This window comes from Ovis canadensis, chromosome 7 (genome assembly GCF_042477335.2).
Source record: "Ovis canadensis isolate MfBH-ARS-UI-01 breed Bighorn chromosome 7, ARS-UI_OviCan_v2, whole genome shotgun sequence".
Classification (NCBI taxonomy): Eukaryota; Metazoa; Chordata; class Mammalia; order Artiodactyla; family Bovidae; genus Ovis; species Ovis canadensis.
This window is the reverse complement of record NC_091251.1, coordinates 13,329,181-13,355,690: the sequence shown is the minus strand read 5'-3', so window position 1 is coordinate 13,355,690 and position 26,510 is coordinate 13,329,181. Positions and strand designations below refer to the sequence as shown.

General features: G+C 43.5%; 1 protein-coding gene across 4 annotated transcripts in view; it reads right to left on the bottom strand.

Annotated features, from left to right (window-relative positions):
• MCC (MCC regulator of WNT signaling pathway) overlaps positions 1-26,510 on the bottom strand; it is a 310,847-nt gene that overhangs the window by 99,577 nt on the left and 184,760 nt on the right. For all 4 annotated transcript variants that reach the window (XM_069595251.1, XM_069595252.1, XM_069595254.1 and 1 more), the window contains one exon: positions 12,844-12,986. In XM_069595251.1, coding sequence (XP_069451352.1) covers positions 12,844-12,986 — 143 coding nt within the window. The remainder of the gene's footprint in view (positions 1-12,843; positions 12,987-26,510) is intronic.

Below are 26,510 nucleotides of genomic sequence, written 5' to 3'. Positions count from 1 at the left end.
TCCTCTGAGCAGCAGGCCATCACCTAACTGGTCAAGGTGTGAAGGACACACAGCATCAGCATCTCTAAGTGACTTCATTGTTTGCTTCCTTCCATGGTGTGTACACTAACTCTTGCTAAGTGATTTCTCTTATTTCTTTGGGGAAAAAGATGCCTGATCTGAAGAACACTAACTGCTAATGCTGATGATAACAAGAAAGAAAATATGAAAAGGTCCAAGAAGTAGTCAAATTAAGTTAAAAAAAAAGCCAGAAGCTTTGATAAACTGATAAATGTTGCTAATTGTATGCTATTGTGGTAGCTTCTTAACTGCTGTTGTTCAGTCACTCGGTGGTGTCTGACTCTGCAACCCCGTGGACTGCAGCACGCCAGGCTTCCCTGTTCACCACTATCTCCCAGAGTTTACTCAAGCTCATGTCCATTGAGTCGGTGATGCCATCCAACCATCTCATCCTCTGTTGTCCCCTTCTCCTCCTGCCCTCAATTTTCCCCAGTATAAGGGTCTTTTCCAATGAGTTGGCTCTTTGCATCAGGTGGCCAAAGTATTGTAGATTCAGCATCAGTTCTTCTGATAAATATTCAGAATGTGGTCCACTGGAGAAGGGAATGGCAAGCCACTTCAGTATTCTTGCCTTGAGAACCCCATGAACAGTATGGAAAGGCAAAATGATAGGATACCAAAAGAGGAACTGCCCAGGTCATTAGGTGCCCAATATGCTACTGGATATCAGTGGAGAAATAACTCCAGAAAGAATGTAGGGATGGAGCCAAAGCAAAAACAATACCCAGTTGTGGATGTGGTTGGTGATAGAAGCAAGATCCGATGCTGTAAAGAGCAATATTGCATAGGAACCTGGAATGTCAGGTCCATGAATCAAGGCAAATTGGAAGTGGTCAAACAAGAGATGGCAAGGGTGAATGTCGACATTCTAGGAATCAGCGAACTAAAATGGACTGGAATGGGTGAATTTAACTCAGATGACCATTGTATCTACTACTGCAGGCAGGAATCCCTCAGAAGAAATGGAGTCGCCATCATGGTCAACAAAAGAGTCCGAAATGCAGTACTTGGATGCAATCTCAGAAAGGACAAATGATCTCTGTTCGTTTCCAAGGCAAACCATTCAATATCACAGTTATCCAAGTCTATGCCCCAACCAGTAACGCTGAAGAAACTGAAGTTGAACGGTTCTATGAAGACATACAAGACCTTTTAGAACTAACACCCAAAAAATATGTCCTTTTCATTACAGGGGACTGGAATGCAAAAGTAGGAAGTCAAGAAACACCTGGAGTAACAGGCAAATTTGGCCTTGGAATGTGGAATGAAGCAGGGCAGAGACTAATAGAGTTTTGCCAAGAAAATGCACTGGTCATAGCAAACACCCTCTTCCAACAACACAAGAGAAGACTCTACACATGGACATCACCAGATGGTCAACACCAAAATCAGATTGATTATAGTCTTTGCAGCCAAAGATGGAAAAGCTCTATACAGTCAACAAAACAAGACCAGGAGCTGACTGTGGCTCAGATCATAAACTCCTTATTGCCAAATTCAGACTCAAATTGAAGAAAGTAGGGAAAACCACTAGACCATTCAGGTATGACCTAAATCAAATCCCTTATGATTATACAGTGGAAGTGAGAAATAGATTTAAGGGCCTAGATCTGATAGATAGAGTGCCTGATAAACTATGGACTGAAGTTAGTGACATTGTACAGGAAACAGGGATCCAGACCATCCCCATGGAAGAGAAATGCAAAAAAGCAAAATGGCTGTCTGGGGAGGCCTTACAAATAGCTGTGAAAAGAAGAGGGGTGAAAAGCAAAGGAGAAAAGGAAAGATAAAGCATCTGAATGCAGCATTCCAGAGAATAGCAAGAAGAGATAAGAAAGCCTTCCTCAGCGATCAATGAAAAGAAATCGAGGAAAACAACAGAATGGGAAAGACTGGAGATCTCTTCAAGAAAATTAGAAATACCAAGGGAACATTTCATGCAAAGATGGGCTCGATAAAGGACAGAAATGGTCTGGACCTAACAGAAGCAGAAGATATTAAGAAGAGGTGGCAAGAATACACGGAAAAACTGTACAAAAAAGATCTTCACGACCCAGATAATCATGATGATGTGATCACTCATCTAGAGCCAGACATCCTGGAATGTGAAGTCAAGTAGGCCTTAGAAAGCAACACTATGAACAAAGCTAGTGGAGGTAATGGAATTCCAGTTGAGCAGTTTCAAATCCTGAAAGATGATGCTGTGAAAGTGTTGCACTCAATATGCCAGCACATTTGGAAAACTCAGCAGTGGCCACAGGACTGGAAAAGATCAGTTTTCATTCCAATTCCAAAGAAAGGCAATGCCAAAGAATGCTCAAACTACCACACAATTGCACTCATCTCACATGCTAGTAAAGTAATGCTCAAAATTCTCCAAGCCAGGCTTCAGCAATATGTGAACCGTGAACTCCCTGATGTTCAAGCTGGTTTTAGAAAAGGCAGAGGAACCAGAGATCAAATTGCCAACATCCGCTGGATCATGGAAAAAGCAAGAGAGTTCCAGAAAAGCATCTATTTCTGCTTTATTGACTATGCCAAAGCCTTTGACTGTGTGGATCACAATAAACTGTGGAAAATTCTGAAAGAGATGGGAATACCAGACCACCTCACCTGCCTCTTGAGAAATCTGTATGCAGGTCAAGAAGCAATAGTTAGAACTGGATATGGAACAACAGACTGGTTCCAAATAGGAAAAGGAGTACATCAAGGCTGTATATTGTCACCCTGCTTATTTAACTTATATGCAGAGTACATCATGAGAAACACTGGGCTGGATGAAGCACAAGCTGGAATCAAGATTGCCGGAAGAAATATCAATAACCTCAGATATGCAGATGACACCACCCTTATGGCAGAAAGTGAAGAGGAACTAAAAAGCCTCATGATGAAAGTGAAATAGGAAAGCGAAAAAGTTGGCTTAAAGCTCAACATTCAGAAAACGAAGATCATGGCATCCGGTCCCATCACTCTGTGGGAAATAGATGGGGAAACAGTGGAACAGTGTCAGACTTTATTTTTTGGCGGGCTCTAAAATCACTGGAGATGGTGACTGCAGCCATGAAATTATAAGACGCTTACTCCTTGGAAGAAAAGTTATGACCAATCTAGATAGTATATTCAAAAGTAGAGACATTACTTTGCCGACTAAGGTCCGTCTAGTCAAGGCTATGGTTTTTCCAGTGGTCATGTATGGATGTGAGAGTTGGACTGTGAAGAAGGCTGAGTGCCGAAGAATTAATGCTTTTGAACTGTGGTGTTGGAGAAGACTCTTGAGAGTCCCTTGGACTGCAAGGAGATGCAACCAGTCCATTCTGAAGGAGATCAGCTCTGGGATTTCTTTGGAGGGAATGATGCTAAAGCTGAAACTCCAGTACTTTGGCCACCTCATGCGAAGAGTTGACTCATTGGAAAGATTCTGATGCTGGCAGGGATTGGGGGCAGGAGGAGAAGGGGACGACAGAGGATGAGATGGCTGGATGGCATCACGGACTCCATGAACGTGAGTCTGAGTGTACTCCGGGGGATGGTGATGGACACGGAGGCCTGGCGTGCTGCGATTCATGGGGTCGCAAAGAGTCAGACACGACTGAGCGACTGAACTGAACTGAACTGATTTCCTTTAGGACTGACTGGCTTGATCTCCTTGTTGTCCAAGTGCCTCTCAAAAGTTTTCTCCCACACCACAAATTGAAAGCATCAAATCTTTGGCTCTCAGGTTTCTTTATGGTCCAACTCTCACATCCACACATGACAACTGGAAAACAATAGCTTGGACGGCAAAGTGATGTCTCTGCTTTTCCATAATTATGGAATTAGAAAGTTACCAGGTGTTTTTTTTTTTTTTTGGCCCATAGAGGGTCATCTCAGGACACATCTTAGAGGCATTTGTGAAGTGATTCCAAGTCACTCAGTTTAGAGTTGCAGTGATTAAAGCTTGCTACTCTCAGAGGTTAAAGCGTTTGCCTCCAATGTGGGAGACCCGGGTTCCATCCCTGGGTGGGAAGATCCCCTGCAGAAGGAAATGGCAACCCACTCCAGTATTCTTGCCTGGAGAACCCCATGGATGGAGAAGTCCATGAGGTTGCAAAGAGTCGGACATGACTGAGCGACTTCACCTTCACCAGCTCAATAACAGCAGCAGCAGCAACAACAAAACACTCCTAAGGAGGCAGGCATTAGGCTGTATACACACCTGCTTAACTAGCAGAGGCAGAACAGTCACAGAGTGGCAGACTGGCAGGGATCCTGGTGATCACTTAAGCCAGGATCAATACCTTTGTTTTACAAATGAGACCACAGACACTCCTAGAGGCTAAGTGACTTACCTAAGATTATCCAGTTAGCAACATAGCCTAATTCCTAAATTTACTACAAACAGAACAATAATATGATGGCCTAAGGAAAAGATTTTTTAAAAAATTCTTTCTCATTATTAGCTAGGGGTGAAATGATCTAATTGGAAAAAGTCAGTGAAAGTTTAACTCTTGCCATGCTTTCCAGACCTCAAGCTAAAGTCCTGTGGAATCAGCAGCATCTGATAAAAATGTTACTTCAGAAGCAATCCCTGCTGCTGCTAAGTCGCGTCAGTCGTGTCCAACTCTGTGCGACCCCATAGACGGCAGCCTACCAGGCTCCCCCGTCCCTGGGATTCTCCAGGCAAGAACACTGGAGTGGGTTGCCATTTCCTTCTCCAATGCATGAAAGTGAAAAGTGAAAGTGAAGTAGCTCAGTCATGTCCGACTCTTCGCAACCCCTTGGACTGCAGCCTACCAGGCTCCTCCATCCATGGGATTTTCCAGGCAAGAGTTGGAGTGGGGTGCCATTGCCTTCTCCTATACCTATCTTATTTTGGGGTGCACGTTCATGCCTTGTCACTGGACTGGAGTAACTGGTGAACAAGACCCAGATGGACATGCCTTGGAAGCTGTCAGTCAACTGTGGCCAGCCCACTCAGCCTACCTGACTTTGTGGTTTTTCTTTTGGAACACACTTGGTCTCTGCATTTAAAGGCAGAATTGCCCCAAAACAGCTATCATTTCTTTAAAGAACAAAGATGTTTTAGATACAAGATATTCTTTTCAGTTCTCTTGAAGGATCTATGGAGTGACTTCCCTGGTGGCTCAGAGGGTAAAGCGTCTGCCTGTAGTGCGGGAGACCCGGGTTCAATCCCTACGTTGGGAAGATCCCCTGGAGAAGGAAATGGCAACCCACTCCAGTACTCTGGCCTGGGAAATTCCATGGACAGAGGAGACGGGTAGGCTGCAGTCCATGGGGTCGTGAAGTGTTGGACAAGACTGAGCGACTTCACTTTCACTTTAAAGGATCTATAGCAGTGAATAAGTGATGAGCAAATACCTCTTATTTTCCCATACAGCACAGAGGAAGTTCAGACTCATCTAGGAAACTTATGATGAATAACTGAACAAATGGGACTCTGAAATGCTCTATGTATATAATAATTCATCCTTGTCACCCATGAGTACCAGTTTTAACAAGATCTGATAAACGATCCGTATTCAAAAACTTCAAATAGTGAACAAGGGTGGAATGTATACCATATACGAAAACAGGGAGAGAGAAAAACCCACCTTATCTTTCTAGGTTTTATTTTTATTTCATCATATTTTATTCTTTAGGCCACAAGCTAATCAGAACAACGAGTTTTGCTGGGAGACAAAGAGGTTTTGGTTACACTGTGTTTGAGATGCAGCAACGTGAAGAGGGACAGAGAGCTGTACCACACAGGGCAAAGCGTGGGCCTAAGACTAGGGGAAAGGCCAGGCACACAGCTCGGGCACGAGATTTTAGAGACTGGACTATGTGCGAGCACACAGAGGCTCTAGTACTTGCTCAGTCACCAAGTGAGGGGCACTTTGCAGATGAAGAAGCACAAGGGTTAAAGGCCAATGTGGAAGTGATATAAAGAGGAGGGGTCCGTGCTTTAGGGGTGCAGCCATCCTGGTGAAAAGTATGGGGGAGAGCCCAGGGTAAGGGCCAAAGCTGAGGATGGCTCTTAGGGCAAGAGGAGAAGGACTTGCAAGGCCAGGGAGGTTAGAGAAGGGAAGCAGGATTTAGGGTTAAATTTAGGAAAAGGGCCAGTAACAGGAAAAAAGTCACCAAATTTTTCAGTTAAGAAATCACTGGTGATTTTCAAAAAAGTCTCTTAGCTTATGCTGCTGTAACAAAGTGCCATAGACAAGCTTAAACGACAGAAATCTACTTTTTCATAGTTAGACTTCAGTTGGGTTAGAGAAGGAAACGGCAACCCACTCCAGTGTTCTTGCCTGGAGAATCCCAGGGATGGCGGAGCCTGGTGGGCTGCCGTCTATGGGGTCGCACAGAGTCGGACACGACTGACCCGACTTAGCAGCGGCAGCAGCAGCAGACTTCAGCTGGTAGTCCAAAATCAAGGTGCCAGCATGGCTGGCTCCCGGTAAGGGCTCTCCTCCTGGCTTGCAGATGGCTGCCTTCTCCCTGCACCCTCACATGGCAGGGAAAAAGCAGGAGAGCAAGTGAGCTCTCTGGGGTCACTAATCCTATCACGTGACCCCAACTTCATGACCTTGACTCAACTACATCCCATCTCCAAACACTATCACATAGAGGGTTTCATCAGACGAACTGGAAGGGGGGTGGGGAGTGGCACAATTCAGTTCATAGCAAAAGGAATTTTGGCAAACCACTGGGGTCAGAAGCCAGACAGCTGTGGGCTAACAAGCAAATGGGAAATGAAGCAGAAATTATGGACCACTCAGAGTTGGCAGTGAAAGGTTGATGTTATGAGAGCAGCTTTTGGGAAAAGAAAATAATCTCCCTGGGAAACAATCTGCTTAGACATCTTTTTTTCCCCCTCCCCCAGATACAAAGTGAGCTTCTGACATATTTTTCTATTTTACCCATCTCATTATACAATCCCCCCAATTCAGACAAGCATTAAAACAAAGCTACTCAGAACATACAGTTAAGTGAAAAAGCACCTATTACAAATCAGTGTGTGCTATATGATCCAATTTGTTTAAGATATTCATGAGTAAAGATTTTTAGAAGGCCATAAATACAAACTGTTTATTCCAAGCAGATGAGATTTAGGATGCATTAGGCAGGGATCAGTTAGGAAAACAAACGCTTTTGGATGTTTCAAGCAGGATTTAATTTAGGCAGTTGGAAGGACCAAAGAAGAGAAGGGAGGGTGGAGGGCAGCTGGTGTTGTCAGCCTTGCCATCAGAGCTGTGATGGAGAGACTGCTGCTGCCCCTCTCCTGCCCACAGCTCAGGCTCAGGCCGGTCAGCGCAGGATCCTCATACTCACCAGAGCCACCACAACGGCCCCACCTTCTCGCTGCCTTCCAGACCTGGCAGATCCAAAACTATCCCAGAGTTAAGGGAGTTTGGGAGGTAGTCCCCAGGATCAGTCTTCTTTGATTTGGGGGGACTACAGAGAAGGCGTGGGAATGGAACCAGGCACCAGCAACATGCACTGTAACCTACTGTCTTTGGCTCCTTGACAACCTAATGCATCCTCTCACACATATACATTTCCAAATGGCTATAACAGTACCATCAAGCTTCTGTAACTATCCCTTGTTCAGTCGTATTAATAAATGTACTCACCTTCTTATCAAAATGGGAGACCCAAAGTCCCATTGATATCCATGGCTAGGTGAGCTTTCCTCTTCTAGTTTAACGGCAAGTTCACCAAAATCATGGAGCCCAACTATTACATCTACGTTTTACCAATAACAACTCACCTCATATAATGGGAGAAAACAAGAAAGTAAGAAGGAAATTGCATATATACATAAACAGGCAAAAAATGATGCAGTCGAGTCATCCTTTTTGCAACTGGTTATGAGACTATAATTAATAACTTTTATCTTCCATTAGGAAATTCCAATTCCCTTGGTGTTTGGCCAGCATCTTAGGTGGTTAGAGTTCTTAACCTAGTGCAGTGATTAGCAATCTTTATTCCTGAGGGGTCTGGCCCTAGATGGACTGACATGTACTGTAACCCTCTAATTTACTAACTTGTATCACTGGACAACATCCAGGAGGTATGCTAGGGAATCCCATGAGTTCCAGACACAGTCCTCCCTGCCTCATGGTACAGCTACAATCCAGTTTCCCCTGGAGAGTTGGGGTCCCGCTAGTACAGTAACTCCCTTCACTGCCTGTTGGTTCAGTGACACGAGATGTCCCAAGGGCTATGTGGCAGCAATGGAATCACTGCTGTGTTTGCCAGTCATCATTCCCTTGGGAATGAAACTTCTAAAACTAGCAGAGCTCAAAGTTGCCAAGAGGGAAAGCAATAATTTTTTAAGTAGGCTTTTAGGTGTAAGAATGAAAGGAGCCTCTTGTATTTCCACTTCTTGGTTCCTGAAGCCAGAAAAGCAGGACCATGTACTGTTACTACTTGGGAGCATTTACCACATGTACAGGGATTTAAAAAATGTTACCACCTGGATGGGGTACAATGCTAGACTAGGTCCGCTATGAGATTTATTGATGATGCCGCTTGTCACCTGATCTGGTATGGACTGAATTATGTGTTATTGTTCATTGTTAGTACCACCCCAATTCTATGTTGCAGTCCTAACCTTCAAAGTGATGGTATCTGGAGATGGGACCTTTGAGATATAATTAGATCTGATGGGATCCTTCACTATGGGATTTGTACCCTTAAGAAATAACAGAACTTGCCTTCCCCCTCTCTCCCTGCCATGTGAGGACACGGTGAGAAGGAAGCCTTCAGGAGGACAGGAAGACAGCACTCACTGAAGAAATGAATTGGTTGATACTTTGACTTTGGACTTTCCAGATTCCAGAACTATGGCAAATAAATTCCTATTGTCTAAGCCACCGGTCTACAGTATTTTGTTACAGCAGCCTCAGCTGACTAATGTAGCTTCATCAATCTTCATCTGGACTGGAAGACTACAGGTATTTTTGGATCCCAGGGGCTAACATCTGCTCAGAGTGAATAATTAGCCCAGAATGTGGGTATCTCTTTTTCCTACTGTACAGTCTCTCCTGTAAAATGGGTAGAAAGAAGACGGACTGTACCCACTTGTGACAGGATTATAAACATCTTCATTAAAGAGTTCTGGATCTGTGAAGGAGGTCTTGTAAGGGAAATGGATAAGAGGTCATATATTACAGTGGGAGGTCAAGTCCTTGTTCACCAGACAGACCAGAAATATTTCGATTACAAAGATCAAGTAAAACTTTAGTATGCTGCCCATTTATATCAAAACTGAAGACTCCATGATCAATGCTACATTATCAAAAATCTCTATGGGTCAAATAATTTTGATTACTACTGTAGCCCTGTTGACAAGTACAGTAGCCATGCCTACACTGACTCCAGGAGTGAAGCGGCATCAAAAACCCCATTTTAATGACATTATTCCCGATCCCCATGGCCTCTGGACTATGTTACACTAGGGAAGTTCTGGCATTTCAACATTATTTAATGTAATCCTCCAATGAATCTAGTTTTATTTAATAAAACTGCTGAAGCTAACATACTAAATCCAGAATCTCTAATAGGAACAGTGATATCAATAAATCATCATCAATCCAAAACTATATTCTTATTTCCTTGGTCTAGGACAATTAGGTCCTAATCCTACACATATTCTTCTCAAGTTTCTCTGACTATAAATGAATACAATCTTACGTGTATCTTCCAAGGTTGGATTTTCTGCTTATCCCCCTGGGGCATGATTGAATTTAGCTACTTTTGGGCCTAAAGATAAAGAAGAATGGAGTAGCAGTGAGGTATGACTATATCTGGTACCCTTTACCTGGGTTCAGCCTGCTACAGAGCCTTCCAGCAAAGAAGGACTAACTTGATCAGACAGGGAGGGAGGAGGAGGAAACTCCTGCTTCTGCAGGAGAGGAAACTCAGTGGAGTTTGCAGGCTCTAGGTATCTTGACTGATTTGAATCTACCCAATGTCTCCATTCAATTTCTCACCATTTCATCTTTTCCTATCAGTGCTTAATCTTTAACCTAAGAGATCTGATGTGGCTCTGAATTCAACTTACGTTGGAATTCAGCGACCTGCAGTGTTTGATTATTGACTACATTAGTCCTGTGGCTATAAGAGGTGGGAAAGTCTCCCAGGGCAGTCACAGAAGGTCTCTAGTTCTCTGATTGTGACTGGAGATAAATATTTTAAACTATGAAACTGTCACTTCTTTTCTCTTATACAATTCAGTATGGCTTCCATGTGGAAACATCATAAACCATTCCCTAACTAATGATTTTTCAGCTTTTCCAATAAATTCTTAACTCAGGCCCAGACTGAAGCGACAAGAAAGTCTCAAAGGTACCAGGATTGTGCCAGATCAGCATGACAATTCTCTACACCCAGGATATACCAAACAGTTCAAGGCATTTGCCACCTCTGCACTGGGTCATCTTTGGACCTGAGTGGTGGCGGCTAGGGAGGTGCTTTAGCCACCAGAGCTCAGAGGACAAGAGCCTTGTCTTACTGGCCCACATGTCTGCTCATCTTGCAGCCAGGCAGGGAGTCCCCTCCTCAAGGAGGAGCTAGCTCATTTACATTATGAAAACTGGCAGAATTTAATGTGGCGTCTGTACAGATGCAACCTTCCTTTAAATAAGAGGGTATTTTAATATGAAACAGTTTGGCCATTAAATTTAATCTAAACATCATGAAATTGAGTTTTCCAGGTGACATGTGATGCATTTTTTTTCACAACTCACTAAGCCCATTTGCCTTCACTTTCTCAAGACTTTAAAAGAGCAATATGTTTTTAATGGAAATTAAGAATTTACCAATGTACTCTGTCAGCCTCCTTTAAGTCTGCTATAATCATTTCTTTGGGCTGAAATTCTTCTCTGCTCTTCTAACCTACAATCACTGAAGACCAGGATACAATTTAAAGGCCTTGAGGTTCTAAACTGGAATATGAGATGTAGTGTGTGGCTCTAATTAACAGCAAAATTTTCCACAACTTTGCCCAGAAAGAGAGGCCTCCAAGTACCCTCATCAAGTAGCTCCATCATTACTGTGACTCTCAGAGTTGGAACAAAACACATCCAAAATGTCTTCTGACCCAGGACTTCTAGAGGGATAGTTTAAAGAAGCTGCCTTTAAAATGGTCTTAATTGTGGCCTGTAAAAACAGTCAGAGAACAAAGTACTTTTCTCCATAAAAGCAGATGCCAACCATTTGTTTCCCTCAGGGCTATTCTCTGAGCATGGGCAGGAAGATAAAAATTCTTATCCTTGGCTCAGTAGGAGCAAATTCTCTTCTCAAAAATGGGCAGACACAGCTTTGTGCAGGAGACTTTGGGGCCCACTGGTTGATGAGCAAGGAAGGCAGAAACCCCAACAATTACTTTTATGGAAAGAAAACTGAATAAAGGCAGAGATGCTGTGGGTTCTAACTCCACCTCTCCCCTTTGCTAAGGGTAACTTAAAAGCAGTTGCTTAACATTTTTAAGCCCCAGGGTTTTCACTAATCAAGTGATGGATCGAATCTTGTCCCATCCCTTAGGAGTTTTAAGACCCTATGCCAACATCGGCAAGTCAACTGAGCTCAAGCAAATTTTAGATTATCTATAAGCATATGCTATTTTCTTGGGCTTCAGAATCACTGCACTGAGGATGATGACCGCAGCCATGAATTAAAAGATTTGCTCCTTGGAAAAAGATTTGCTCCTAGGACAAACCTACACAGTGTATCAAAAAACAGAGATATCACTTTGCTAACAAAGGTCCATATTGTCAAAGTGATGGTTTTTCTAGTAGTCATGTACAGATGTGAGAGCTGGACCATAAAGAAGGCTGAACGCCAAAGAATTGATACTTTCAAACTATGGTGCTGGAGAAGACTCTTGAGAGTCCCTTGGACAGCAGGAGATCAAACAGTCAATCCTAAAGGAGATTAATCCTGAATATTAATTAAGCATCAACTGAAACTGATGCTTAAGCTGAAGCTCCAATACTTCGGCCACCTGGTGTAAAGAGCCAACTTACTGAAAAAGACTCTGCTAATGGGGAAGACTGAGGGCAGGAAGAGAAGGGGGCGACAGAGGACGAGATGGTTTGAAGGTGTCACTGAATCATGGAGTTAGAACAAACTCCAGGGGATAGTGAAGGACAGGGAAGCCTGGCGTGCTGCAGTCCATGGGGTCACAAAGAGTTGGATACGACTTAGTGACTGAACAACAACAAAGAAGCATATGTAATAGTTAGTTAAAATCAATATTCATAAATCTCTCCAAATCCCCAAGGGAGATAGAGGGGGTTGCATTCAGAACCTGTTAATAAAGCATCTCACTCACCTTCTTATCAGTCAACTGAACATCACAACTTCCACCCTGTCTACCTTTCAGGGTCACCATGAGGGTCAAAGTCAAAACAGAATAATGGAGGGGAAAGCACACAGCTGACAGAGTAGAGACAAAATACTCATCAACTGTAAAAACATTAGTTATAAATAAATGAGTTACTGTTGTAACTCATAGAAAGTGTGAAAGTCGCTCAGTCGTGTCTGACTCTTTGTGACCCCATGGACTACACAGTCCATGGAATTCTCTAGTCCAGAATACTGGAGTGGGTAGCCTTTCCCTTCTCCAGGGGAATCTCCCCAACCCAGGAATCGAACTCAGGTCTCCCTCATTGCAGGCACATTCTTTACCAGCTGAGCCACAAGGGAAGCCCATAATTCACAGGGGTAACTTCAAGCATAAAACCCAGGTTACCGCCCAGAGGGGCAGAGAGACAGCCACGACTTGGAGCCGACTACCTGATGGTGGAGCCTTGCAAACGGTCTATCTTCTTATTGAGCTCAGCGATGATACTGTGCAGTTCTGTGATGCGTTCCTCGTACCGAAGTGTCGTTCGCTCCTGGACGTCCTCATGCTCTCTCATGAGGTGGGACTGCTCACACTGGGATCAAGAGAACAAGACAGAAGTGCCAATGAATTGACATACCTAACAGCAAGAGAGTCTAAGTCTTATAGCCTCAAATCATCACAACCTCGACATAGAGTATGCCCCAAATAAACATATACCTGCGCACTGGCCCAGAAGACACATCAACAGCTGAACTTCACAAAGTCCCTGATGGCCACTCTAGTCTCTACCTTTTTAGCTTTACATTTCCAGGTGGCGCTAGTGGTAAAGAACCCATTTGCCAATGCAGGAGATGAGATGTAGTTTCAATTCCTGTGTTGGGAAGATCCCCTGGAAGAGGAAATGGCAACCCACTCCGGCATTCTTGCTTGGAAAACCCGAAGGACAGAGGAGCCTGGCGGGCTACAGTCCATGCAGTCACAGGGGTCAGACACGACTGAGTGACTGAGCACAGCACACAGCTCTCATTCGCTCTTTGGGTAAAGGTCCCTCTGCCATTGTCCATGATCTCAGCTGCACTATTCATGTCTTCTGCTTCTCCCCAGCCACAAAGCAGGCAGAAGCTGCACTCAGCGTGCCAGCAAATTTGGAAAACTCAGCAGTGGCCACAGCACTGGAAAAGGTCAGTTTTCATTCTAATCCCAAAGAAGGGCAATGCCAAAGAATGCTCAAACTACCGCACAATTGCACTCATCTCACACGCTAGAAAAGTAATGCTCAAAATTCTCTAAGCCAGGCTTCAACAATAGATGAACCATGAACTTCCAGATGTTCAAGCTCGATTTAGAAAAGGCAGAGGAACCAGAGATCAAATTGCCAGCGCCCATTCGATCATAGAAAAAGCAAAAGAATTCCAGAAAAAACATCTACTTCTGTTTTAATGACTACACCAAAGCTTTTGACTGTGTAGATCACAAGAAACTATGGAAAACTCTTCAAGAGGTGGAATTCCCAGACCACCTTACCTGTCTCCTGAGAAATCTGTATGCAGGTCAAGAAGCAACAGTTAGAACTGGACATGGAACAACAGACTGGTTCCAAATAGGAAAAGGAGTACGTCAAGGCTGTATATCGTTACCTTGCTTATTTAACTTATATGCAGAGTACATCATGAGAAACGCTGGGCTGGATGAGGCACAAGCTGGAATCAAGATTGCCAGCAATAACCTCAATAACCTCACATAAGCAGATAACACCACCCTTATGGCAGAAAGTGAAGAGGAACTAAAGAGCCTCTTGACGAAAGTGAAAGAGGAGAGTGAAAAAGCTGGCTTAAAACTCAATATTCAAAAAACGAAGATCATGGCATCTGGTCCCATCACTTCATGGGAAATAGATGGGGAAGTCATGGAAACAGTGTCAGACTTTATTTTTGTGGGCCCCAAAATCACTGCAGATGGTGACTGCAGCCATGAAATAAAAAGACGCTTGCTCCTTGGAAGAAAAGTTATGACCAACCTAGATAGCATATTCAAAAACAGAGACATTACTTTGCCAACAAAGGTCCATCTAGTCAAAGCTATGGTTTTTCCATTGGTCATGTATGGATGTGAGAGTTGGACTGTGAAGAAAGCTGAGCACTAAAGAATTGATGCTTTTGAACTGTGGTGGTGGAGAAGACTCTTGAGAGTCCCTTGGACTGCAAGGAGATCCAACCAGTCCATCCTAAAGGAGAGCAGTCCTGAATATTCATTGGAAGGACTAATGCTGAAGCTGAAAGTCCAATACTTTGGCCACCTGATGCGAAGAAGTGACTCACTGGAAAAGACCCTGATGCTGGGAAAGATTGAAGGTAGGAGGAGAAAGGGACGACAGAGAATGAGATTGTTGGATGGCGTCACCAACTCGATGGACATGAGTTTGAGCCAGCTCTGGGAGTCAGTGATGGACAGGGAGGCCTGGTGTGCTGCAGTCCATCGGGTCACAAAGAGTCAAACATGACGGAGCAGCTGAACTGAACCTTCTTTTCGGAATCTGAATCTTGAGTGAGTGTATTGAAGGTCGCATGTTCAATTCACTTGACTGAGGGTCCTGGCGAGACTATGTGTCAGTTCCTGCTCCCTCGAGTCCAGAGATTTCTTCCCATGTTCTGTACTGCTGCTCATTTTTTCTTTTATCAATTCACTCCTTTTTGCTATAGTTTGGTAGGATACGCTTCAGCCCCTTTTCAACCAAATAATCCTAGATTCTATGATGCCATTTCTTCTCTGGCTGGCCATTTGCAGACAGTATCCTTTCTTACCAGACTCTAAACTCCGGGAAGGCAGCGGCTGGGTGTTTTCATGACTTAGCCCTCACACCTGGCACGCAGCCTGGCTTACTGTGGGTGACTTAGGAGGGTGATGGGATGAATAAATCACTGTGTATCAGGAAGCTGAGGAGCTTCCCTTGCTCAGCAGTTGATGGATTAAGAAGCAGCAGATGCTATAAAAACGTTTTTGCATCTCAAGTTTAAATCCTAAGGAACCTGTTCGTCTCTTTCACTTCTCTCCTTCCTCCTCAACCCCCCATCAGTCACTGTGCATTTCACCTTATTTACATGATAATAAACCACTAGTCAGTGGAACAACGAGTCCCACCTCTGAACAAGGAGTCCCTGTCTACTGCGTTCCACCCTGATTAATTTCCTGCCCAGCAGAGGAATTTTAATTTGATTTTTGGCAAGGTTTTCGTAATGCCAAGAGCCAGTTTTGCACTTTCAGGGCTGGTGGCAGGAGGGCAAGGGTAAGACTTCTTACCTACTACCTCCAATGTCCTCCGCTCTCCATAAATCTGCTAGACTCCCAAAGGGTGTAACCCAGAAGCTACTGGGCAGGGACACAAAGCCTTTAGAAACAGACAGAATGCTACAAAAGCCCAAGTCAATATTGAAACAGAAGCGCTCAGGAAAGTACGATAAACACATTGGCAGAAACCACGGGGCCACACCTATGAAGCACAGCTTGATCACTATGACCACACTAGGCAGTAACTGCCTGGGTGCTACTCAGCGCTCCAGAAATAAGACTGGAGGCAACAAGGTTGAGGAACCTGCACTGCAGACGTCAGGGAGAAGGTGACTTTCAGAGAAATGGCGATGTGAACTTGTTCTTAATGACAACCTGAAACATCTGATAACATCGGCTCACGTCTGCTCAAGGTCCAATACACAGGAAGTAAGTGGACCCAGAGGCCAGGAGGAAGGACGAGCGAAAATCCCATCTCTATGGATGTTTTTCTAAACACAACCGAGCCCTGAAGTCATGCCTTTTCATCTGTCATCCATGATCCATCCCACTTTAGGAGGGACAGCAAAGGTCCAAAAACACGGCAGTGTCTCATAGACAGGAAGTGTCAGTGAATGAAAAAGGTCCTCCTTTCTCTGGAACACACTCAAAGCAGAACACCGTGTCTCTCCATTCCTGAAGATTATCTATGAGATTGTGACTGGTCTTTATCCCCATCTTCAAAGTGTGTGTGTGAGTGTGTGTGCATGCGTGTACACGCCTGCATTGGCATGTGCGTAGTGTGTATATATGCGTATATGTCTGATGCTCTCATGAAGGTCACCAGTTCCCCATCTTGCAATAATTGTGGCATAATGACTGGTCTGACCCAGACCTCACTGATGCCATGGCTCATACTTTGCCATCTTGCGGCCTTGCTGTGGGGTTTTCCACATTCAGTTCTCTAGGGCTGTAAACTACTGTGAAATGCTTCCCCTCACAAACCCCACGAGCTCTCAACTCTCTGCTAAATTCCCCACTTACTCCTCCTCTTTCAGTCTCTACAGGTCAACAGGCCACCACCACTACCACCAAAATGGACATGGAACTGCAAATCCACTGAAACCTGGAAGGTGCAAGAACAAGGCAGAGGATCAGCTGATAACCGCTAAGCCCACTGTGCTATCCCTGTTGACGGTCAGGAGCGACCTGAGAGGTGAGCTCCCTTGGGGCTGCCCAGCCTGTGGGGAGACCAGATGGCTGGTGCCCAGATAACAAGAGCAGCTGGTGTCACACCATCTCCTCCCCCACTACCCCGTGTCTAACTGCAAAGTCCGCCCTGAGGGTATGAGTATAAACAAGATACAGCAGGAAGCCCAGTGATTCAGTCAGACCAGAATGCGTAGCTTAAAGGAGAGAAAAGATTCCTGACTTCTATCTGGAACTCAGAGGTTTGTTTGGGAGTAGAAACAAGAACATCTTGGAGGAAAAAATTTCTCAGCTGAAGGCAAAGATATCCGGGTTACACTCCTATATTTTTCCATAAGTATGTTTTTTCAAAATGGTGGAAAGCCTCTATAATTTAATACTTCCTCAGAAGTAATAGATATGTCTTGATTTTCTAAACTGTCTAAGACACCATGCTGGGTGCCATAGGGAGCATCACCGTGATGTCTGCCTTGAAGTAGAGTGTGGTCGCAGCTTCTGAGCAGATTTCTCTGCTGGTGAATAAGAAAGGGAAAGAAGTGGAAAGGTGTGAGGAAGAAGCAGTGGCAGGATGGTAGCCCACAGATTCTTTTCTCAGTGAAAAGAGAATCTGGGAAATCATCATCAAAGCTCCTAGCCTCTAGATGAATGAATGAGAAGACAGAGCTCATAGTTGACATTATAGAGCAACATCCCCTTGAGGCATCTGGTCAACCACGCTTCACTCTTTTTGTGCACACTCGTCATGCCCAGTCCAAGATATGTGGAAGCGCTGCTCTCCAAGCGTAGTGAAAAACAAACCCTTGAGCATTTCTAAGCTGCGGTGTGGGGAAAAGTGGAGCAACTCCCACAAGGGCAATGGCACAGGGCAAAACAAGCTATCACCTGCAGGAGCCAAAAGAGCTCAACAAAACATCCTTGTTAAACAGCTCCCATCAAGCTACACAAGGCCAGGCCCAGGAATGGGGCACTTTCGTGCAGGAGAAGTGGAAGATGGGTGGGTGGCACCCAGAACAGACAAAGGCATTCTGTGAGCAAACAGTGCCTTCCTGCCCTGGCGACCTCCCGCACAAGCAGGACTGGCCTGTTAAAGCAAGGCCCAGTTCAAACAGCACACTCCATATTGTTACTGACCCATGCCTCTCACTACCCTGAGTTTTCAAGAGTATTTTTTAAACTCAGGAGGTGATTTCAGCTTTTCTGTTTCTCAAGGACACAGGGTAGATCACACTGTATACTGCAAATCCATGTAAGAGTCACCTATGGGGAGGTGGCCCAGCAAAGCCTCATTTAAGAAGGTAATATAACCATGTCAACCAAACAGAGAAAAGAAAATGACTCCTATTACTACTTAACGGTTATACACATACTTAGATTTTAAGTTACAAATTTAGGCACATTATAGAAACTTCTAAAAAATGATAAAAAGGTACCCACTTTTCTATAATCCATGAAAACAATCCTTTTTCTAATAATGTTCATTTCCCCCAGTATTTTCTCATGTACATGGGGCGCCACCAGGACCGTGCAGGATGTGCATCACAGAAGCATCAGTACCCCTGCGGCAGCCGGCAGGGACATCCACCTAGACTCTGGTTCACCTCTATCCATGCATGTGATAGCATTATACTTCTTCTCCCCCTTGAAGCTGGATAAGGCCACATGACTTGTTTTGTCCAATGAGATATGAGTAAATATATACCCTTTTTTGCCTAGAAGCCTTTCGGTACTCCTGCAGGCTTTCGCATATTCCCTTCCCCTGGCCGTGGCTGCTGACAACACTCCAGACAGTAGAGGCTATCAGCTCAGGAGGCTGGGTGAGGACCAAACTGCAGTTTCCTGCCAGCCCCAGCAAGCTCCCAAAAAGAAGCCAAAAAATAAACCTTGGCTATTTTAAGCCACTGACAATTTGGGGCTATGTATTATCATTGCATATCCTGATGATACAATCATTTTATAGATGAAAATGGAATAAATGCACAGGGACTGATTTATTTATCAAAACCCAGATAACAAACAGAATGCTCTGTGAAATCCTGATTCCTGAGTATGCCATCAAGTAGCCCTTGATGAAGCTGTTGCAGCCAGTCTTCTCCTCTCTACCCACTCCCAGCTCCTCGACTTGTGGGCACATCTCCTCCTTACCAGTTACCTAAATGATCTCAAGTGGCAGCAGAGACATCCCCCTTGGTCTCCCACCCTGAGTCACCTCTGGTGGACTCCAGGAAACCTGACCATTATGCCTTACAACACCAGAGGGGAGCTAGGAAACCCACACAGCTTTCTCCTCAGCCCCTGGGGACCACTAAAATAGAAAAGTAGAGACAAGGGGGTATAAAGCAGGGAATTCTAAATCCCTCCAGCTCCCACCAAGCCAGCTTTTGTTGCCAAAGTCAATTACTCAACAACAACTCTCTGAACCGAAAGCAATGGCAGCTTCTTCTAGCAAAACTTGCAAATGAGGGATTCCTTTCTCCTACTTACCATGCAGAAACATCTCACACAACTTCAGCTGACCAAAACAAAAAATGGTTTCAAACAACACATGGCTTTTTATTCTTCTATTATTACAGAGAGGGACACTTGGAGGTTTCCAACTATTTTTGACTGATCCAACAGTACTGCAGAGCAAGAAAGCCTAGGCTTGAAGCATCTTGTCTGCCATGCATTTCTGGAGGTCAGTATCATAAAGAACCTGGATATTTCCTGCAACTACAGATTTTCAGTTTGAAAGGCAAAGAAAAAAAAAAACCCCAAACTGGAATTAGAGAGGATGGAATGTTGCTTTTCCTGACTTTCATCTGGTGCTTACTACATCCCCTGAGCTTTTTCTCTAGGTTTCTGCTCTTCTATCACGATGATGAAGCAAATTTAAAACCTATATAAATACTTGCCTCTAGCCACATAAATTCATGAAACTGTCTATACGGAAAAATGCTTAATACAGGCAAGCAATATTATCACAATCATCAAGAATAAAACCCTTTAGGCTCATTTTTGCAATTGGTACAACCCAGGGATAAAGCTGTGAGTCAGCCTTGAGACAGACTGGCCTGAGAACTTGAGTCCTTGTTGGAAAAATTCTGTGCAGTGCAGTGATGCTAAGAAGCTTTATGGTTTTCTTAATGTTCTTTACTGGGTTTTATCTTACTCTGCAGAGGCCACTGATCTTTAATCATCATATTAGTCTCAGTCGTCAATCCTAAGGGTATTATAAACTCCATTCTTGAAAAATGCAAAGCTATCATTCATGTGTTAACCCTCTCTATCATCCTGGGAAGGGGGTTCACATCACACTGGATTGATGGCAAGTAATACCACTTAGGATGTTTCTATCCTCATTCAAAGTCCTTGCCCAGGTTCTCTTGAGGGGTGGGGTGGGGAACCAGACCAACTGAACAAAGACACTCAGGACCAATGGCAACATCACTGACAAAACCCAACAGCCAAGCAGAGGACGGAAGAGTATAAACCAGTAGGGAAGGGATGGGGGGGGACAGAGATCCTGGCAAGGAGAAGGCATCCAGCTGACCTCTGTGATGATCTTATATGGAGAAAAAGATGAAAGAAAACATTCTCTCCGTCACATTGAATGAAAACTATGTATTTTTTCTTCCTAAAAGCAAGCAGGGGAAAATTCAGAACACTTGCTTTCTAAAGATAGAAGTCCACCTCAGAAATAGAAGGTGGACTCTATTACTACTAACCAATTTCGAAGGGGCTCAGAAGCTTGCTTTATTATCTCTTTCTGTAGTGCTTTTTTAAAAAGGAGTTACTAAAGATAATTTTTGGCATACTGCTGCTGCTGCTGCTAAGTCGCTTCAGTCGTGTCCGACTCTGTGCGACCCCAGAGACGGCAGCCCACCGGGCTCCCCCGTCCCTGGGATTCTCCAGGCAAGAACACTGGAGTACTAAATGCATAGAAAATATGCTGAAAGCATCAAACCAGTACTATATATGATCTTTGGCAGTTTCCTACCGGGCTGTCCCAAGATGCTATTTAATGTTGGTACACACATATGAACATCTGTACCTGTTGGATTCGGGAGGGTAGATATATTTAAACTAAATTAATATGTGCCCTATTCCCTACTCTTCTTAAGATCTGCAGGGCTGTCTGGGCATCTTAAAAAACAATACAGGATTAACGTGGCTATGTTATTGTTGTTTAGTTGCTAAGTCGTGTCTGACTCTTTGAGATCCCATGGACTGTAGCCTGCTAGGCTCCTCTGTCCATGGGGACTCTCCAGGTAAGCATACTGGAGTGGATTGCCATTTCCTTCTCCAGGGGATCATCCCAGCCCAGGGACTGAACGTGGGTCTCCTGCTTGGCAAGCAATTCTTTACCACTGAGCCACCCAGGAAGCTGTGTAGTCCAGTTATGGATTCCCACAAAACCTAGAGCAAATCCTGACTTTTGGTACTTTCTAGCTACATAATCTCAGGCAAGATACTCAAATTCCTTAAACCTCAATTTCTTCATTAGTTGATGGGAGTGTTAAGGTATCTATATCTGAGATCATTATGAGAACTTAATGAGATGAAGCGTGTGGAATGCCTGCTATACCACCTGGCATGGAGCAGAGTTACAGTGGGGTGATGATCACCATTGGTATAGGCTAATTAATAGTGAGCAGCATTGCTAATCAGAGTCCTCAGGAGGCTGTGATGGAGAGACTAAGGTGCTCATTTGATCGCTGCCTTTCCTTTGTGTGATACCATCTCACTGAGTCTGGGTGGGATGTGTGCCTGCCTTCAACTGAAACAATGAGGCAAAAGTGATGGGATGTCTCTCCCACGATTGCATTACTTTGTATAAGACTCTCTTGCCAGAAGATTTAGTCTAGGCTTCTTCTCTCCATTGCTGGCATGGAGGGAGCAAGCTGCCATGAATCCTATACCCGCAAAGAAATTCTGCCAATGACATGAGTGAGCTCGGAGGTGAACTCTGCCCCAGGTGAGCATTCAGAGTTCAGAGCATTCAGTGCTGACAATACCTTGACTGCAAAACTTGCACAAGAGCCACTTAAGGCATGCCTGGGATCCTGATGCACAGGAGAGAATAAATGTGTGTTATTTTAAGCCAGTAAATTTAGGGCAATTTGTTAGACAGCAAAAGAAAACTAATACAGACACACTTTGCCTTCTCTATCATATTGGTATTGGGCTCCTTTCATCAGCTCTTCCCTTTCCATCAATATTCTTAAAACTTTACTGAATTATGACCATGTATAATGAGCTTCTTTTATTCAACTAGTTCTAGCATCACCATTAGTAATTACTCAACAGATGATGCTTCGATTACGTCTGGTGAACACAAGCACCATTTATATTCTATATTTTAATCACAGCTCTATAATATTTAGAGCTGGTAAAAGTTTTGAAAGCCACAGAATAGACATTTATACACAGACTTACTCTTCCACCATCAGGCAAAAAGCCTGAAACGTGTCACCTGCCAAGGTGTGTAACACAGAAAGCACAGCACAAATATTTCCTCGTTCTTAATTTTTCTTGCATAAATCTCATCTTTAAAAAAGGTATGAGCCTGGCAAGTTTGATCTTTTTCTCCCCATGTTCTTTCCTGGGTCCTAATATCTGAACTGGGAAGACATTTCCAGTGAAGGGAATCAAGAGTAACGTTTCAATATATTTACTGCAAGAATGCAAGTGAGAGAGTCAACTAATGGTGCTTTGATGTAACTATCAGGGATAAAACCAGCCATCAAAACTATTACATAGGAAGCAATCTCTGACACAGCAGACAAAAGATGTCCCATGCTTCTCTTATCATCCTCTGCACAAGCTGCCCTGTCGTTGAGACTTAAATTTTAATAAAGACCTTCCTGGTCATCTTTTAAAATTAAAGACTGGGGTACAGTCCAGCTTTCAGTTAAAAGCATTCACCATTTCTCTTTTTCCAAAAAGAAGTTCTCACCAATAAAGACTACTAATAATGTTTGGTGTTACATCATCCTTTTTTCTTTAATGCAACAAACAAACAAACAGACAAAACACCACTTGCTCAAAAGAAGAAACCTTAAGAAACTATAATAAAAAAAGGATTTTTAAAAGTTTTAATTCATTAGAATTCACTATTAAAATTATAATACTGTCTTTCTGTTTTTTTTTCTATCACATATTTCTTACTTTTATATTCAGAAGGAAAATATTTAAAGTAAAGTTTTTGCCAAAGTAAAAATTGAAAATTTCTGTCCCTGTGCCATCTTCTCTGAGAAAAGAACACTGCTGGCCTTGTCTCGGCTCTGGGCTGGGCTGCTCCTTTGACCTTGGGTGAGCAAGTTAACCTCTCTGGGTTGCCTGTCAAATATGGAAGCAGACTATCTCAAGTCCAAAGGGTCTTTCCTCATTACCTGAACAGTCTAAGATTATGAGACATGAGTTTTCAAAACTTGCCATAGGTCATTCTAGACTGATGACCACCTGATTTTTAATCTCTCTGAATTCCCACACAAAAATAAAGCACTTATACATCAAAGATAAATGCTTGGAGATATGGTACCCTCTGAACAATGAAACAGAAGCAGGTATGGACAAACCAATAGCATCCACAAGACCTGAATGGTGTCTGTGTGGGCAGAAGCAGAGAGAAGAAACAACACTGCTGGACTTGAGAACTGGAAACCGGCCCCCCCTCCCAACAAATAACCAGTAAGTATGAGGGTGAAAGGAGAAGGCAATGGCACCCCACTCCATTACTCTTGCCTGGAAAATCCTATGGATGGAGGAGCCTGGTAGGCTGCAAGTCCATTGGGTTGCTAGGAGTCGGATATGACTGAGCGACTTCACTTTCACTTTCATGCATTGGAGAAGGAAATGACAACCCACTCCAGTGTTCTTGCCTGGAGAATCCTGGGGATGGGGGAGCTTGGTGGACTGCTGTCTATGGGGTCGCACAGAGTTGGACACGACTGCAGTGACTTAGCAGCAGCACGAGGGTAAAAGAGGACAGTGAGAAAGGCGGCTTGAAACTCAGCATCAGAAAAACTAAGATCACGGAATATGGTCCCATCACTTTACGGCAAACAGATGGGGAAAAAATGGAAGCAGTGACAAAATTTTCTTGGGCTCCAAAATCACTGTGGGCAGTGACTGCAGCCATAAAATTTAAAGACGCTTGTTCCTTAGAAGAAAAGCTATGACAAACCTAGACAGCATATTAAAAAGCAGAGACATCACTTTGCTGACAAACGTCCATATAGTCAGAGCTATAGCTTTTCCAGTAGCCATATAGGGATGTGAGAGTTGGATCATAAACAAAGCTGAGCCCCATAGAACTGATGCATTTGAATTGTGGTGCTGGAGAAGACTCTTGAGAGTCCCTTGGACTTAAGGGGATCAAATTAGTCAATCCTTTGGCCACCTCATGCGAAGAGTTGACTCACTGGAAAAGACTCTGATGCTGGGAGGGATTGGGGGCAGGAGGAGAAGGGGACGACAGAGGATGAGATGGCTGGATGGCATCACTAACTCGATGGACGTGAGTTTGAATGAACTCCGGGAGTTGGTGATGGACGGGGAGGCCTGGCATGCTGCGATTCATGGGGTCGCAAAGAGTTGGATACGACTGAGCGACTGAACTGAACTGAACTGAAAGTAAATCAACCTTGAATACTCAGTAAAGACTGATGCTGAAACTGAAGCTCCAATACTTTGGCCATCTGATGTGAAGAGCCAACTCATTGGAAGAGATCCTGATGCTGGGAAAGATTGAAGGCAAAAGGAGAAGGAGGTGACGGAATGAGATGCTTGGATGGCATCACCGACTCAATGGACATGAATTTGAGCAAACTCCAGGAGATAATGGAGGACAGGGACACATGGTATGCTACAGTCCATTGTAAAGAGTTAGACATGACTTAGCAGCTCAACAACAACAGATACACCAGAAAGTGATGGGGGCCAAATGGGAGGGGTTTGCTGAGCCAAGAGGGAGTGAGCAAGAGGCCCACAGTAAGATCGGAAGGGCCGAAAGCACTATTCTCTATGAACTTTCCAGACTGGCCCCAGGACTCCCTACCAGGAGGAGAAACTGCTGGGAGTAGGATCAAAATTGAATAGGATGGCATGATAGAGAAAAAGGAAAGAACAGAACAAGAAAGAAGCAGGAGAGGGGATAGAGCTAGGCGGTACCAGAAAGCAGAATGACCTGTGAAGATGAGGAAACAGAAGACTAAGCCCTACAAACTTAGACAGGCCATTTTCAACTCTGCCTCTTAAAAGTTAATAAAAAGTTATTTTTCTCGTAAAAATGAAAAACAGAACAGTACTGAGACCAAATTCTACATCAAGTTATTAGAAAGAAGAAGGAGGAAATAAGAAAAGAGCAGAATAACTTCTCTATAAACCATGAAAGCATGCCACAAAATAGAGAACCTCTCCTGTCACAAAAAGTCTCAAACAATAGACTATCTCAAAATTAGCCAAAAGACTTCAAAAAGATGAAACGACATAAAACACAGAAGAACATAATTCAAAATTGGAAAAACTCAGAAAGAAATAAAATACACACAAGAAATAAAATAAAAATGCAGAAAAAAACACTAAGAAGGCAGACAGGAGGGAATAAATACAACATCAAGGCCTAAGGAAAACAGAAGCTGGAGAGAGAGATGCAGAGAATCTGAGACAGTGCCAGATATTGAAGACAGGCAAAGAAGATCTAAGATGTAAATAGTAAAAATCCTTGAAGAAAGAAAAAAAAAAAAGGCAAGGGAACAAAATATTCACTATTATAATTTTTTTAAAAGTCTCTGAAATTAAGAAAAGACTACAAAATATAAGCCGAAGAAAACACAGAAAATGTGAGAATACCAAACCAGAATGACTAAAAATAAGAGTTACTCTAGTAAAATTACTAGAAGGGAGGGAAGAAGGAAGGGAGGGAGGGAAGAAGGAGATGAAAAGAAAAAGAGAGAAACAAAGAGAAAGAAATGCTATGAATGTCTATAGTAAGTAAGTGTCTTGTGAGGGAAACAGAGGGGAAACTTTGAGAGCAACGCTCTGCATCAAAATAGAGCAAAGAAACATACTCAGGTAAAGAAAAGATGAGTCAAAGGTTTTATATCCAGGAGGAATGCCTTTCAATAATAAAGGGCAGAGATAAATCATTATTAAAAAGCAAGAAGCTGGTGAAGATGATTCCTGTGAGTCCTCCCTGAGGAACTCTACTAGAAAGCAAGTTTCAGGCATTAAATAAACAGAAACATGTTGACATTAAGACCATCGTAAACATTAAATATATAATTTACTTGTAGAAGACTAAATGAGGACTAAGAGGAGAAAACGTGAAGGATGTAACCAGCATATGGTCAGAAGGTGTGGATATAGTACAACTGCAAAAAACCGTGGGAATGATGGAAGCATAACGCGAAAAGCTTCTCAGTAACTATATTTGTTATGGTAATATGATTATTATTATTTTGAGACAATTGTATATAATACAGAATAAAGTAAACCAGTAATTATGGAATATTCTTCTCCAATCATCCTCTGTAAACTTAAAAACTAAGATTATTTTTTGTTGATGTATTTTTTGGCTGCACCAAACAGCACATGGGATCTTAGATCCCCAACCACCATGCCCCCTACAGTGCGAGCACAGAGTCTTAACCACTGGACCACC